Consider the following 17,973-nt stretch of genomic DNA (forward strand, 5'->3'; position numbering starts at 1 on the left):
GAGCTGTGAGACCCTCACCCGTCAGAGAGTAGAGTTAAAGGCAGCGCGCGCTCTTGATTTCGCGTCGCACACGGTTCGTGGTACTGTGGCTGTTGGTCGAAAACCGTGCGCTCATACGAGCACATCCGCGTTGCCCCACTAAGTCGACGCGCTTTTGTGTTTGCTCACCGTGAGACGAGAGGGCGGCCTTGTCGCAAAGATTCGCGGAAAATTCGTATTTCCCCCCAAAATCAGATAAGTTCCATTCTGCCGTTTTCTAGGCGATGGTATGTAACTCCATTTCAAGGTTGTAGTCAATAGCGATTCTAACAAGTCGGCAACACTGTTCATATTCCGTTTAAAGCCATTGAATATATCGATTCCAGGGGAGACAAGCTGCCTCGCCTAGAATCGATTGTTTATCATACATTTAAATGAGAAAAAAACAGTGTTGCCAACTTATAGGAATCGCCACTGGTCGTAGTCGTGACACTTTGAGCCCGCACTGCCGTGCCAAGGAAGAACGCCGTATGAGCCTTCAGACGCTGCCAAGTTTCCTTCGATAAAAACCAAGGTTACTGGGGAAATTGTGAATATTTCCCCCAAGAATTTTCAGACAATTTTGTAGGTTTCAGGACATTCCATCAAAATTTTTTTGTCCGCGCACCTGTTTTGTCCAGTAGATTACGTCTACGCGTAACATAAGCAACAATTACTTAGCCCAAGCGTTATATTTTAGTCCGCATGTAAAATTATATTGACAATATCGAAATGAGAAAATTGAGAGAGGAGAGGAGGTGTTGGTATGGACTACCGCTCTCTTTTTGTGCCGTGGTATCTTGATTTATTTTGCGAGGGAAGCTCCGTACTCTTAAAAGATGCCTGTCATTTTTAAACGTTGGAGCGCCTTCAATTTCGCATGATACCGTGCAACACCTCTGTTGCGAAATAGTTGCTTGAAGCGCCATGGCTTGCCTCGGTGCGGGGCGGGCGAGGACGACCACCGCGACGCCCGGACTGGCGCCTACAAACCTAACAGGATACTTCACGCATTGCGCATTGCGTGAAGTATCCTGTTAGGTTTGTAGGCGCCAGTGCGTTTGTCGCGCTGGTCGTCCTCGCCCACCGCGCACCGAGGCGAGCCACGGCGCTGCAAGCAACTATTTCGCAACAGAGGTGTTGCACGGTATCATGCGAAATTGAAGGTGCTCCAACGTATCAAAAATGACAGGCATCCTTTAAAAGTACGGAGCTTTCCTCGCAAAATAAATCAAGATACTACGGCACAAAAAGAGAGCGGTAGTCCAAAAACTCATCAAGTCCTAGCATCCGTATTTAATAACGTTTAGGAGAATTTTCGAATTAGTTAGAGAAAAAAGTGACTCGATTTAGGCAGAAATATTCTTGAGTATGCCGCCAAGGAGATTTTATCATGAATCAAGAATAAAATAGCTGAATGAAAGCGGGGTTCTGCTTGATGTAAGTGACTTTTCTTCATATACAGGTATCTTTTCGTTTTTCCTTAGCACGCACTGGAAAAAAAAACCCACATTGGATCTAGAGTCCAGACTCTTGAAAACATTGACAGGAAAAAATACTCATGATTCAATCAGATTTTAGCTTAAATCAAAAGGAAATCCGCTCAAATTAAGAGGCTTGGTTCTTGACTTAAGCAAAAATCCGATTGAATCAAGAGTATTTTTTCTTGTCGATGTTTTTAAGAGTCTCGACTCTAGATCCAATGTGTTTTTTTTCCAGTGCGGCAGATTACATAATCCGGGCATTATGCCGTCGCTGACGTGAACCGCACTCCGAAAGTGCGCTCGCGAGGCCAAACCACGCGACCGTCTCACTGATATGCGGTTTTTCGGGATCAGTAATCAGTTGAGATCCCGATCATTATTGAACTGACCGATCGATCGCGGCGGCGGCCGTGAAAAACCGCGTATCTCCCTCAGAGTTTGTACCGAGGTTGGGAGTTTCTTCCTCTGCGTCGTCGCCGCCGACACGGTTCTGGTTCCAGTAGTCGAAGCGGCACGGTGCATGGTCAATTGTTTTCTTCTTTGGGGCAAGGTCACGGATCGTCCCGATTGCATCATGCGCGTCTGCCACTCATTTAGACGTATTTCTGCCAAACAAACTATTCACAACATGACGTGAGCCCTGTTATGCATATACTCTCATGGATCTCAGGGCTCATGTCTTACTGGACATTGTTCCGTTCGGCAGAAAAACGTCCGTTTCTGCGGTGGTGTCGGCGTCTCTCTTGTCCCGCCGGACATGGAGAGAGCGTAGTGTGTGCAAAATGACTGCAAGGAGAAACTCAAAGTGAGGGCTTAAGGTGATTCGATGGACGCCATATTTTGTGTCAGAACGACGTGCGATATATCGCATCGATTGGCTCTATTTTTTCAGACACTAATAATTTGTCTCGAATTTTGAGATCGCAATTCTGTTGTCAGGAGACTAAAGCACTCACTTACCAATTTTTACAAACAAATTCCATGTAATAGAGGCGTGGTTTTTTTTTTAGAGAGAAAACGTCACATTCGATACTGATATCGAATTTGCACTCGAATGCGATATTTTCTCTCTAAAAAAACCACGCCTGTATGACGTTGAATTTCTTTGTTAAATTTGGTAAGTGAGTGCTTTAGTCTCCTGACATCAGAATTGCGATCTCAAAATTTGAGAAAAATGACGAGTAGCTGAAAAAATGGAACCGATTGATGCGATATATCGCATGCCGTTCTGACACAAAATATGGCGTCCCTCGAATCACCTTAATCATCCAGTCATCGTTCAGAATGGACTACCTGCGGCTGATTATTGAACTCAATAGACAAAGCAATTGACAGAGTGATAGACAAAGGAGGATGACGGGAAAATGGAGTGATCCTAGTCTACCGTGCTAAGGAAGAACGCCGTATGAGCCCTCAGTCGTTGCCAAATTTCCTTCGATAAAAAACGAATTCATTGGGAAAATTGTCATGATTTTTCTTTAAATTTTTCAGACAATTTTGTTTGCAATTTAATCTTAAATATCGAAATATTTCAAGGAAAAATAACCGTAACTTTCCGCAAAAATACATGTTTTATCCGGAGACATTTGGCAACTATCGAATGTTAATTCGATTTTCCTTAGCACGGCAGTAGTCCGCCATGTTAATGATCGGATGTTGAACGGGAAACTTCTTGTTTTTCCAGAAATTATTTCTTATGTTCTAACTGTTATGTTTTTTGTTTCAGAAAATCGGAGTGACCGTCTACTATGAGAGCTTGTGCCCAGACAGCATGGACTTCATCAAGAACCAGCTGTACCCAACTTACATGACTGACCTCGGCGCGTACATGAACCTCACGCTCGTCCCGTTCGGCAAAGCAAAGGTGAGTTTGATAGACAAAGCTATAGACTAAGGAGTGTGAGTGAGCCTCATGCTCGTCCCGTTCAGCAAAGCCAAGGTTAGTTTGATAGACAAAGCTATAGACAAAGAAGCGTGAGTGAACCCCATGCTCATTCCGTCCGACAAAGCAAAGGTGCAAAGCTGAAGACAAAGGGAAAATAGAACCTTCCTATCGGTTGAAACTTGTGGATATTATTAAATTATGATTCCTCTAGTTCTAAGTAGGGCATGTGGAGGTGGAGTATACAGTGTACACTGCCGTGCTAAAGAAGAACGCCGTATGAACATTCGAGAGTTGCCAAACTTCCTTTGATAAAATGTTTATTTTGGAGTAAAGCTATGAATATTTTTCCTTTAAATTTTCAGAATCTTCTGGTAAAATTGCGAACTAAATTATCTGAAAAATTGGGAGGCGAATATTCATAAATTTACCATAAAATTCGCGTTGTATCAAAGGAAATTTGGCAACGCCTGAAGGTTCATACGGCGTTCTTCCTTAGCACGGCAGTATAGCACACGACTCTCACCTCACATCAGTCACAAAATTTACGGCCCTTCCGAACGACTAAATATTGCTCTCGTTATCTCGTTTGCTCTGACTCCCGATAAAAAAAAACTCCCATTGTTCCACGCCAAGCGACATTGAACACAGCTAGGAACACACTTTTCCTGCTCCACACGTTCCAAATTCGCCCGAGTTGCGTCAAAAAATGCAACTCAACTTAATTTTGCGACAAGATTCATTATTTCAGACTCATATTGGAAACAACGAATGCGTGAGAAATAAGAATTGCCATTCTCAAAAATAGCCTTCCACTTAAAAGCCCATATACCTAATTAAAGTACAATTATTAGAAAATGAACATAAGGAAAGAGAGTTAGTTAGTTATTATAATTTTAAGACATTCAGCGTCTGCGTGAGGGAAGTGAGTAAAAAATATAAAAAATGGGGGGAGAGCCGGGGAGGGGACATGAAAAAGAGGAAAAATAAAACAAAATAAAATAATAAAATAAAAACTGGAAAAAATAAAACAATAAATAAATAATAAAATAAATTAATAAAAAAATAAATTTTTGAATTTTAAAAATTTGAGTTGAGATTCAAGTTCCTCGTTAAAAAATACCCCCTGACACGATGACGGTAACAGTCAAGTTTCATACGTTAATGCGCCTTCAATTACATTTGATACCGTGCAATACTTTCGTGGTGGAATAGTTGCATTGGCGCCTACAAACCTAACAGGGATACTTCACTCATTGCGCAATGCATGCAGTATCCCTGTTAGGTTTGTAGGCGCCAATGCAACTATTCCACCACGAAAGTATTGCACAGTATCCAATGTAATTGAAGGCGCATTAACGTATAATACTTGACTGTTACGGTCAACCCCTGTTTGCCAAGTGGTAACTTCACGCCGAGTAAAACATTTTACAGGGTCCAAATTTTCAAAGAAGATACTCATGGTATAATCACCGTGTTTTAGCGCACTTTTTCGATGGCTCCTGATTTTTTTTTTTTTTTAGGTCTAGAGAGATGATATCGAAATAAGTCGAAATTCACGATTTTGCTCAGAAAAATGGCAACGTCGCAGCGTGTCAAAATTATCAGAAGGGGAGCATTGGGAGCATCGTAGCTACTAATTCCACACTCTGATTACAATTTAGGCATATGTAACGTTAATTTATTGACAGGGAAAAATCATCAAAAACAGTCAAAAATTCGCTATTTTCATGCGTGAAAATGGCAACCGCGCGTCGGGTCAAAAGCATGTAGGGGGTCCAAAACTGCACTGAGGTGTAGTTTATGAACTAATTTTGCCATCTGTTTAATTTGCAGACCCCTCCGACTTTATTTTTTGGGAGCGAAAAATTACTGAAAAACAGTAAAAATTCGCTATTTTTGCGGGGATAAACGGCAACTGCGCGTCGGGTTAATTTTGTCCGATTGACCCCAAATTTCATTTTCCGTGTTTTTGAACATGCTGTAACCGATTTAGGGGGTTACGGCTATAAATTTCCGAAATTCATTTTTTGTGGGCCACCTTACAGACCCAGTTTCCTTTGCGACTCCAAAATTGTTTCTTTTACAACTCTTGTCTCAATCCTCCAAGGCGACGTGGTGCTTCTTTTCTCATTTTAATGCGGACGTTTGATGTCTTGCACGTGATAACAACGAATGTCCTATTTAAAATACACTGCCTATACGTTGTTTTGAACAGACCGGGCTGCATTTACATGTCAAAAGCATTCGGAGCGTCTTTGCTTGGAGGTATTCTTCTGCGCGGCGTTAAGTGTAAGGGCCTTGAATGGCGGGGTGGGTTGGAAGGAGGGGAAAATTGAATAGATGAGGGACTGTGCTACGTAAATGCTTAAAAGTGGTTTTTGACGGAGTTTCACTATCAAGTGACCCACGAACACTGTCACCGGGTGGAGCTGAAATATCAAGTCATTTTCCCCCGCCTAACGCTGTACAAAATATCCATATTTAATCAACAGCAGCTTGATAAATCGGCTATCGATATCTTCCCATTTGAAGCTATGATCGAGAAAGCTAGGATTGATTATCGACTGTCGATTCTTTACAGTAGCTTCAAATGGGAAAATATTGATAATTGTTTATTCACGCCTTGCCCCTGTCGTAAAGCACTGGTATAAATAATAAATATTGCTTCGGGAGTATTTGGCAACATTTGAGTGCATTTACGGTGTTTTACCTTCCGCACAGCGAAAAGCACCCGAACGAGGCATGTTTACGCCTCGCACGGTTTTGATGATAAAATATGCGTTACTCGTCTGCAATCATTGTCGCCAGATAACGGTTGAAAAATCAGCATTTCTCCATTGATTCTTTTGGAAATCAAGCTTGATTTTTCAACTGCTTTTGCAACTTGACCCATTTCGCGGTTCTATTTCGCATCCACGATCGCTATTTTCCATGACTCTTCGTGCCGGCCCATGTTGAGCTTCTCCATTTAAATGTATGTACAACAATATATTCTCGGCGAGGCAGCTTTTCTCACCTAAATCGATATTTTCAAAGGAGGAATCTTTCACAGAATATGCACTAAGAATAGTTTTACTTTAAATCATTGTAATCATCTCAGACTGCACTTATGCGCCTTGTCCTCCAAGCCACTCATATATAGTAATGCACTAATGTTATTGAGTACCCGGTTCCGAGAAAAATGCGTGAAGGTAACGCTGGAGGTATCACGCGCTGTTTGCAGGCGTTATCTCTGTAAGGCGGTGTCCATACTTCACTTGCTGCTTCACTCCTGCTTGCGCTGTGGTTCAGATTCACGGTCTCAAAAGTTTTGACTAATTCAATGTTTTTTCCGTTTTTCCCCCCATTGCCCACGCAGCAGTGATTGCGATAAGTTGCGATTTGATCGGAAAATGTATCGAGATGTTATCGACGTTGATTTATAATATTTACGTATAGTAAGTACAAGAGAAGAGAGGTTAGGAATGGTAGCCCGAAACGTATACGACAAAAACACAAAAAATCAGTGGGAAACAAGGCTAAAATCAGTAGACACAATATGCAGGACGTTTCGGCTGCTAACCCGAGCCTTTATCAACCGCTAAAACACAAATAAAAAATTAAAACCAAGGCTAAAAACACCACTACATTAAAACGCGTGTGATCAGCCCATACGGAAAGTAGGACTGATCAATCCTAATTTCCGTATAGGCTGATCACACTCGTTTTAATGTAATGGTTTTTTTAGCCTTGGTTTTAATTTTTTTTTTGTGTGTTTTAGCGGTTGATAAAGGCTCGGGTGACCAGCTGAAACGTCCTGCACTCCTGCATATTGTGTTTATTGCTTTTAGCCTTGTTTTAGCCACTGATTTTTTGTGTTTTTGTCATATAGTAAACACATAGTAGTAATAGTAGTGGTAATAGTATAATAAATATATAGTAAAAAATTGCTATTTCATCACATAAATTTGCGATAAATTCGCGATTTTATCGACGCGAAGATTCATAGCAGTATTATCGAACAAAATACCGTAATAAATTGAGATAAAATTTCGATTTTATCGAACGCGATTTTTCATGGATAAAATTGCGACGAGATCGAGTATGATCGCTCAAATGTTGATGATCCCGGCGATTTTATCTCCAGGAAATCTTGGAAAATTGCAACTTAATTTCAAAATATCGCAATTGTTCCGACTAAAAATGCCTCTTGGGTCGCCCGCATTTTGATTTACCGTCTTCTTTTTTTTCAGTACCATCGTGAAGATTCAAACGGGAAGAATGAGCTGGTGTTCGAATGCAGGCACGGCTCGGTGGAATGCGACGGAGACAAGGCTCAAGCTTGCGTCATCCACGAAGTCAAAGACGAAAACGCCGTCATGAAGTTCATCCAGTGCGCCATGTCATCCGCCTCCAAATCAACCCCTTACCCCACCGACAAGGTTAGATCCTCCTCAGTTCTCTCACAACCCAATTTACAAAATGTAAAAGAAAAATTAAAGTGCTTTGGAAATCATTAAATTTGACACGGAACCACCAATACTTAAAAAACACACATTATATTATTATTCTCCTTTGATAAATTGATACATATTTTTCCCCATCAATTTAAACGAGAATAATCAATGCAGAGTGTGCAAACATTTCAAAATCATGAGTTAAAAAACGCTGACTGTGCGAGTATAAATATTAAAGCCTACCAGAATGGAGGGGCGTGCTGCCAGCGCGAGAGGCTCACTGGCGCCTACAAACCTAAATGGATACTTCATGCATTGCACAATGCTTGAAGTATCCACTTAGGTTTGTAGGCGTTGTTGATTTCAATTTGCCCTCGGCTGCGTCCGCAGCAATTGTTGTTCCGAATATGTTGTGCGTGCTGATCTCAGCTCATTACTAGAGTACCTATATTAAGAGAGTATGGCCACTGGGTCCCATGGAGAGGCTCAGGACCCAAAAATGGCGGTGCTTTGTTTTGGTTTTTTAGGATGGGAGGGGGGTCATTGCCAACTTTTGACGGTTATCACCAAGCGCACTTGCTGGCAACCTTACATCTGAGATAATTTTTCTCGAAAATTGCACACGATTAGCCGTAAAAATATGTAAAGAAGTCGCAACAGTGCATTTGGGTAAATTTCTCGTTACGATAAGCAAAGAAAACTACATTTTGAGTCATTTCGTATGAGATTAATTTATGGCATCCGCCATTTGTGGGTCCCTAAGGGCCATTCAGCCTAAGATGGCTGAGCCAATCAGAGGTGGTAACACCAGTGGCCATACTCTCTTAATATAGATACTCTAACCACCCTAGAAGAAGCACTTAGTTCCGCTGGTCTCAGAATCATGTTTTGACGCTTTATTCTTGTCGATCAGCAAAAAATTATTAACGTCCGTCCAAAGAGGAAAAATATGAATACTTTTCCTTGACATTTTCAGGCACTTGAGACCAAATTACAAACAAAATTATCTGAGAAATCGGCTGGAAAATATTCAAAAACTTTCCTGAAAATTAGTGATTTGCCAGGGGAAATTTGGCAACGCCGGAGGGCTCATACGACGTTTACCCTTAGCATGGCAGCATACAGCTCTGAATCAGTGGCGTGGCGTGCTTTGCGATATATCGATTGGTATGCCATTTAAACCTATGGAAAAGGATCGATAAACAGGGTGTTCGCAGCGAACACCTTAATAATCGATTCTTTTCCATAGGTTTGAATTGCAGACCAATCGATATATCGCAATGCACGCCACGCCACAGCCCTGAATATTGTGGAGAATAGCCAAATTCATGAGTTTTGGTTCATAATCATCGCCGAAATTCAGTCTCATTTTTGCAACGAGTGTGCAGTGTTGAATTAACATAAATCTAGCATCCACACGAACGGAAAATCAAAGTTCGTTTGGTCTTGAAATCGTGTGACTTCTTCTTCTATTGAAAGACTAACTTACATTGAAACCGTGTTTTAAAAAATCTTATTTTTGTACGAAAACATTATTTTCAAATTAAAACCTTATTTTTTCAGTGCTTGAAGGAAGCCAACATTACAAGCAACGCTGAGGACCTCAAGAACTGCTCGATGTCCGACAGAGGAAGCGACTACCTCGCAGAATTTGGTGCCATGACCACGAAATTGTCTCCCGAACTGACCTCCGTCCCCACAGTTTACATCAACGATGTAGGTTTCAATCATTTATCCCTCTCTTATATCACACTGGAAAAAAAAAAACAAATTGGATCTAGAGTCCAGAATCTTGAAAACACTGACAAGAAAAAGACTCTTGATTCAATCAGTTTTTAGTTTAAATCAAAAGGAGATCTGCTCACATTAAGAGGCTTGGTTCTTGATTTAAGGTCAAATCTGATTGAATCAAGAGTATTTTTTTTGTCGATGTTTTTAAGAGTCTGGACTCTAGATCCAATGTGTTTTTTTTTCCAGTGCATGGTGGCTCTTAAACACTTTGGAGATCGCTTCAGTAATCGATCGATTAATCATTTCTGGAAATACGGACATTTATTAAGGATTTCCGAGCATTACATCACGTCGTATCGCGTCAGATGTGTACCTAAAATTTGACCAAAGAAAATTTCGCAATCAGATTTTGGAGTTTTATTTCCAAGGATATTTGCACGCACGTGGAAATTTCTAAAATTTCGATCCGAGAAAGTTGAAAGCGTGGTGTCAGTGGCGTGGCGTGCTTTGCGACTTATCGATTTATTTGCCATTTAAACCCATTGAAAAGAGTCGACAGACAGGGTGTTCGTAACGAACACCCAAGTAATCGAGGCTTTCCTATAGCTTCAAATGGGGAAATCGATAATCGATCATTCACGCCTCTTCACTGCGTGGTTTAAATAATAAAGTCGATGCAACTGGTCAGAAAACAACAAAAAATCCATGCTCGTATACCAGCTACCCTAGCTAAGCAGTGGCGTGGCGTGAATTACGATGTATCGATTGTTCTGTCATTTAAACATATGGTAAAGAATCGATTATTAAGGTGTTCGCTGCGGACACCCTGTTTATCGATCCTTTTCCATAGGTTTAAATGGCATAACAATCGATATATCGCAAAGCACGCCACGCCACTGTAGCTGAGAATCTGGAGCTCCATGCAGTGGCGAGGCGTGAAAGATCGATAATCGATATTTCCCCGTCGAGTGGAAGAACGATTAAGGTGTTCGTTGCAAACCCCGTCTATCGATCTTTTCATAGGTTAAATGGCTACCATCGATATATCGCAAAGCACGCCACGCCACTGTAGCTAAGAATCTGGAGCTCTATGCAGTGGCGAGGCGTGAATGATCTATTATCGATATTTCCCCGTCTGAAGCTGTGGTAAAGAATCGATTATTGAGGTGTTCGTTGCAAACACCCTGTCTATCGATCTTTTTCCATAGGTTTAAACGGCAGATCAATCGATAAAGCGCAAAGCACGGCACGCCACTGGCTCCGTGAAGTGCGCCCTGAGGAAATATTACCAATCCAAAGACAAGATGATTTGAAATTTCTAATTATTTTTTTTCTTATTTCAACTAACATATCTATAACACACAATCTATATCACAAGATATTTTGTTGAACTACTTTAAACATCTATGAGTATTTTACGTGTAACTTACAAAATAAAATTGCTTCCTTGACAAAAAAAAGAAAGAAAGAAAAAAACAGATGACTTGCCTTATTCACGAAGTACGTTCTTTCAAAATTATATTTTAAAATAGGCCGGTTGCGCTGGTCACAAAATCGTGTTTTGATGCTTGATTCTAACTAAAAATAAGAAGATCCGTCCAAACAGCAACTTTCTACGTTGAATGTTAAGCGAGATATCGTCCTTTGAAAAGTCGGGTTTTTGACGTCATCCACCGCGGTTGTGCATAACATGGTATGTATTGCCGCGGTGGATGACGTCAAAAACCCGACTTTTCAAAGGACGATATCTCGCTGAATATTCAACGTAGAGAGTTGCTGTTTGGACAGATTTTCTTATTTTTAGCTGATCTACAGAAATAAAGCATCACACTGAAAAAAAAATCTGGGTGTATTTACTAAGAAAAGGGTAACATTGTCAAGAATTCAGGGTTCTATTTGATCCCAGTTTTTTCTTGGTAAAATTACCATTTATGGAATTGGTAATTTTACCAAGAAATCTCGGTAAAATTATTGAACTTTCTTGGTAATTTTACTGGACCCCTGTAAAAACGCCAATATTTTTTATCGACTGTGATAGAATTACCGAGCTAAAATGGCAAAGTTACTGGGAATTGATTACCAATAAAAGTGGTATTCTTACCTGAAAAAGTAAAAATACCGGTTTTTAGGTAAGTTTACCAGTCTGTATTGGTAAAATTACCAATAATTGGTAAAGAAAAGTTAGATGGTAAAGGTACCGACGGACCTTGGTAAAAACGCCGAGAATTTTTTTTCAGTGCAAAATACGATTCTGTGACCAGCGCAATTGACCCACTATGAATACGCCAACTGAACAACGTTTTCTCCCCATTTTTTTCAGAAATTGAACGCCTCTGAACAGGCATCCTTGCTCAGCGACTTCAAATCCACCTTCTGCAACTACATCCAAGGAGCTAAACCAGAGGAATGCTCAAAGAAAAACAGCGCCGCCTCACTCGTATCATCACTGTTGCCAATCTTCACCGTTCTCATCCTTACGAGAATCAGCTACTAATAGCATGTTTTACGTGGTACTTCTCCAACTATTCGTCTCTTCGTCGGTGGGTCCACCACGAGGTTGGCAACACTGGCTTTACCCCATTTAAACCTATGTTGAATAATCGAATATTGTCGGAGCCACGGTCCCTATGAGAATCGATATATTTCCATAGGTTCGAATGGACTGAAAGCAATGTTACCAACTTCCTGGATCTGCCGATGCCAAGAGTTTAAATCGTCGTCATGTCACTGCAAAGTTATTCACATTGTGTTTGCCTGCTAGTCTCGGCTAGTTGGTTTTATCGCCATAGCAATTTTTTTTTTTCAAAGTTGGATTACATTTTGCAATAAGGAACCACTATCTCTGGCCCATTTCATAAACTACATACATGCCAGTGGTTTTTCTATGCAGATATGTGATTTTATGGGACAGCCAGAGATAGTGGTTCCTTATTGCAAAATGTAATCCAATAGGCAGTGAGCCTATGGCTGAGTAATAATACCGGAAAAAATTGTTTAATGGGGGTTTTTTTCATTTAAAAGCAAAAAATATTGAATCTATTTTGTCGGCAGGATCGTTCCCTCTTCCTGCTTCTTCTTGCAGTTATTTCTACTATCTAAAGCAGGGTCTCTGATATGAAAACTTCATAAAAATAGGTACGAATAAAGTTCTATTTAATTCAAACTAAATCACCGTAGGTTGTCGTCGATGGCAAATCACTTCATTTGAATAATCGAAAGAAATCTAATTCTCTTTTTAATATAAAAAATTCTTTACATTACTTTTTCCCCATAAATAGAACGACTTTCATCAAAAAAACTTTCTCACACTGAAGAAACGTTCCCTCCAACCATAGAGAATATTTTTGTAATTAAAAAAGTTGTCTAACAATTTTTTCAAGTGAAAATAACCAGTCGGCTGTAAGGCAACTACATTATTTAGTTTTTAAACATAATTTTTTCAGCGTTTTTATAATAAAAGGCATCAAAAGCGTGTTTCCTGTGTCTGTATTTTGAGCTGAGTTAATGAGTAACTTGAAAGGATTTGGTTCTCAAGTATTCCGAATGATAACGAGTACTAAATCGATGTTCCACCGAGTGCGTTGATAAATTTGACCGAACAAACCCTCAGCCATTGAAAACGGGAGGCAAGAAATTTTGCATAACTAAAAATTTATTTCCGGATATGTCGTTTGTCAACCATTTCATATAATAGTTCTTAATTCCTTTGATGTAATGTATTGCCTCACAGGTAGTTTTAAAATTCTTTACTTAAGTGTCTTTGTAATGATAGAAATTTTATTTGCACAACTATAGATTCAAATATTCGTGTAATTTTAAATTTAGTTTAAAAGTGACTTATCGTGTTCAGATCCTTGCGAAGAATAGTCAGCCTGCAACCGATAGGTGAATATTATCCCCAAGCAGAGGTTGGAAAGATCGTCTAGGGTTCAACGAAAACGGTGCATTTATTTTAAATCTGAAAGAAGTTACCCTAAAAAAGAGCTGCATTTATATTTCTGAGCACTGTGAAAACTATTTTAATCAGTTTAATGTACCTATCCCTGGCAAATTTGGCTATATTATGATGTTTCGGAACATAGCCTGATTGCATGATTTTTTATAGCCCGTATAGCCATAGGGGCAGTAGAGAATCCTACCAGGGGCGGATCCAGCAATTTGGCAACAACGGATTCCCTCCATTCAAACCTATGTTAAATAATCGATTCTTGTCGGGACACCTGGTGGCCCTCTAAGAATTGATACATTTTCATACGTTTAAATGGAGAAAAACAGTGTTGTCAAATTGCTGGATCCGCCTATGAATCCTACAGCCAGGCTATACGGCTATAACAAATCCTATAGCTAGGCTGTGTTCCAAAATACTACACCATGGCCAAATTTTGCCCGTGAATATCCCTGCAGAAGAGTATAATTTTTCAAAAGATCTCATTATCCAATCAGTATTGAACCTGAAATCATACTTATAATGTTTAAAAGCTATTTTGAATTAAAAGGAGCTGTAAACAGTGTAGGGTAACTTGTTTTGTTTTTTTTTTTTAAGAAAAAAAAAACTAGTTGTAGAAATCAATTTTTTCGTCCATCACCACAAAATTGCAAGAATATTATTGCACCCATTTTTTTCTTACCACAGCGTCAGGCGTCGGACTCAAGATGTTATTTTGAGTATATGGATTTAAAGAAAGAAAAAATATGTATTTTTGTAAATCTTTTCCACTTTAAGTAGAGGGTTAAATAGTGAGTGTGCGTAGCTAGCAGAGAGGTTGGTCTTCCTTGTAACACGTAACACGTCAACGACAAGTTGGCAAAATCGTTTTCTCTCCATTTAAACCTATGAAAATGAATCGATCCTCAAAGGAGTGCTCCGACCAGAATCGATTTTTTAACATAGGTTTAAACGGAGAGAAAACGATGTCGCCAACCTGCTAGATCCACCTCTGTAACAAGGGAGATCAATCACGGATGCAAGTTTTGGTTCATGCATAGCGTTATAAATTGTGCAATATTAAATATCTAACTACTGAAGTCGGTCAGGAAGCGTTGCCGGCCTTTCATAAGCAATTTTGAAATTAAAATGAAAAGAATTGCGATGCGAAAATTTCTTTTTTTTAGCCTCGTTTTTAAAGTTGAATCAAAGAATAGTTTTTAATAGACGTTTGTGTCCTTGTTAGGAATCCTGATTATCGTTATCTTTTAAGAAATCAGGATTCAATGTGAGGCCCTTGCTTGTGTGTAAATTTCTAATTGTGATAGAACTTAAACGTATAAGATAATTTTAATTACCAATAAAACACGTAAGAAAAATTTGTACTTTGTAAATAAAGATAACGTAAATTATTTTCATTCCTGGATTTTTGTCTGTCTACCTTGTCTCTCCACAAGTAAAACGAACATTAATGAGTAGTGCCAGCACTACCAGCAGGGATATTTTTGCTCCTAAAATTGGTCGAAATTTAAGTGCTTAATAATTTTTCTAGTTTCACTAAGCTCCTCCAAATTTCTTCCAAATTTCTCGTGCAGTTTTGTTGTCAGGCAAAATGTTTCTACGGATCTGAGTGTTTCCATGGAAATTTTAAAACCACCTACTGCGACACATACGAAAAAAAAGAGAAAAAAATACAAAATACAAAAATAAAAATGTTTTGATGATGTTCATAATTTTCAAATTTTTCGCCCAAAATTAGGACAAATTCGGATGGAAAGTGGGTGGAAAATGGGTCGAGATTCACTGGTGCGTAAGAAATACACAGGGAAAAGACGACAATTTCAAATGAAAATTTCTTGCTCGAAACGCAAAATGCTCCGGGTGGGTGACATTTTTTTAATCCTCACATATCCAACTTCGATTCCACCGAAAAATTTTGCGACTGTCAAAGGTATTAATCTTATTTTTGAGGCCTGAATTTTATTCCGAAAGATTTTTGAACTTCAAAATCAGATATCGAGGCAGAAATTACACAGGAATTGATACATCATAATCCTATATCCTCTAAATTTGAGTTCTGGGTTGTTTAATACGAGATTTTAAGGTTTAATGGGCCGTCAACGGGCCCAACACAGGCGCCACGGGCGTCAACAGGTTAATGGGTCTTTGGGATGAACATTTCATGCCTACCCTGGTAAAAATTGGCGATAAGAGCTGCGTTTCAAAATACTATAGGAATTCTTATAGCTGGCTAAAGAGGGCTACAGAAAATCATATAGCTGGCAGTAGAATGCGGAGAAAACCATACGGCCGGGCTATACAAAGCGATAAAAAATTATGCAGCCGGGCTAAAGTTCCTATCGCCGGGCGTTACACTTTCTCGCCTGGCTGTTGCTTTTTCGCCATCGATTATAAAAGGCTATAAGAAATTGTGTAGAAATTCGTGTGCTTTGGAAATCATTAAGTTTGATACGGAACCACCTTAATATTTACAAAACACACATTATATTTTCCTTTAATACATATTTGTTTTCATCAATTAAAATGAGAATAATCCATACAGGATGTGCAAACATTTCAAAATCATGAGTTGAATAACGCTGACTCCGCCAGATTAAATATTAGAGCCTAACACATAGCGGAGCGGCGACGCACTGGCGCCTACAAACCTAACAGGGATACTTCACGCATTGCGCAACGCGTGAAGTATCCCTGTTAGGTTTGTAGGCGCCAATGCGCGTTTCGCGCTGGCTGCCCGCCTGCCGCGCCGCAGCGTGCCACGGCGCTTGACGCAACTATTTCACACCAGAGGTATTGCACAGTATCATACGAAACTGAAGGCGCTCTAATATATTAGGAATGGCAGGCATCCATCAAAAGTACGGAGCTTTCCTCGCAAAATAAATCAAGATACTACGGCCCAAAAAGAGAGCAGTGGTCCAAAAACTCACTAAGTCCTAGCATCCGTAATTAGTAACGTTTAGCATACACTTTATCGCCTGGCTGTTGCTTAGTCGCCATCGGCTATAAAAAGCTATAAGAAATTGTGTAGCCGGCTATAGAAGCTATTGGAAATCTTACAGCCGGCTGTAGGTCTATGGTATTTTGGAACACAGATTCTACTGCCAATTTTTACCAGGGTATAGTATTTTTGGCCTCAAAAACGGATTCTACGGCAAAAATTACGTATATTCGACATTTCTTATTTCATCAGTGTTACGAGTTTTGTCCGCTTTATCCATTCGGAGGCCTCTCTGCGGGCCGGGTTCCTTGAATTTATCTCCGCTATTTTTAAAGTTAAGAAATAAGACATGTACGCGATTGGAAAGATCACATTCTTAGCTTTCTATCGGTATTACAATTTTTGAATTTTGAGCAACTCAACGCCGGGAAATAAGAATTTTCGAAATCATGTCAAAATCAAATAGGCCATAACACGTGTAACCACGTATAGCGGAAAATTTAGATGTAAGGAAATCGCATTTGAAGTTTTGATTATGATATGCATCGCTGAGATTGCGCGGTGGGAACATATTTTGTAATTCCTCATACCCTTTGAACAATCCGCTTTGCGTTTTTGGAACATATTTCAGTTCTCACTTTAAAATTGTTGATTTAAAACATGTTGTTACAGGTGGCGATTCCCCCAACATCTAGTTTCAAGGTAAAATGGCTGATTAATTGTTGGAAAAATACATTCGATGCTTTGCGACAGTCATAGAATGTCATGTAACGGAAAATGACGGCCCTGTGACGTAGATGAAGAGCGTGATTGCGTAAATGGGCAGAAAAACATCGGGTTATACCCAACACCAGGTCTCAAGATAAAATGACCGTTAAATTGATTGTCAACACAAATTGATACTTTTTAACCGTCATATAACACCAAGTTACGTAAATAGGTTGGAAGACACCGGCACTTGTATTGCCGTGCTAAGGGAAAACTCCGTATGAGCCTTCAGGCGTTGCCAAATTCCCTTTGGTGAATCATGAATTTTCAACAAAATTTGTAAACATTTCTCATCCAATTTTTCAGAAATTTTGTTCGCAATTTTACCTACAGTTCTCGAAAATTCCTCGGAAAAATATTCATAACTTTTCTCAAAAACAAATATTTTATCGAAGGAAATTCGGCAACTCTCGAATGTTCATAGGGGCATTTTGCCATAGAACGGTAGTGTATAGGTGGTTATTCCATTCACCCCGCCAGTCGGTCTGACTTCACTCCACTAAAAGTGGATTCTTTACAACATTGGCGGATCCAGCAAATTGGCAACGTTGTTTTTTCTCTATTTAAACCTATGAAAATGTATCGATTCTTGAAGAGGCCGGGTGCTCCAACAAGAATCGATTATTTAACATAGGTGTAAATGTAGGAAATCCTGTGTTGCCAAATTGCTGGATCCGCCCTTGCTTTAGCAGAGTAATCAAGAGGTCGGCTTGCCATCACTATACCAGGGATACCCAAAGGCACAATAATTAGAACAGACCGAT

At 39.7% G+C, this 17,973-nt stretch overlaps 1 protein-coding gene across 2 annotated transcripts in view; it reads left to right on the top strand.

Moving 5' to 3' along the window:
• Positions 1–14,897, top strand: part of LOC109029888 (GILT-like protein 1) — a 78,444-nt gene extending 63,547 nt beyond the window's left edge. Inside the window, exons 2-5 of one of the 2 annotated variants that reach the window (XM_072305295.1) lie at positions 3,226–3,366; positions 7,620–7,808; positions 9,387–9,539; positions 11,875–14,897. In XM_072305295.1, the coding sequence (XP_072161396.1) occupies positions 3,226–3,366; positions 7,620–7,808; positions 9,387–9,539; positions 11,875–12,048 (657 nt within the window). In that variant the 3' untranslated portion in view covers positions 12,049–14,897. The remainder of the gene's footprint in view (positions 1–3,225; positions 3,367–7,619; positions 7,809–9,386; positions 9,540–11,874) is intronic. The other variant, XM_019040595.2, reaches the window with a different exon arrangement.
• Positions 14,898–17,973: the final 3,076 nt, after the last annotated feature.

This window comes from Bemisia tabaci, chromosome 10 (assembly GCF_918797505.1).
Source record: "Bemisia tabaci chromosome 10, PGI_BMITA_v3".
Taxonomy (NCBI): Eukaryota; Metazoa; Arthropoda; class Insecta; order Hemiptera; family Aleyrodidae; genus Bemisia; species Bemisia tabaci.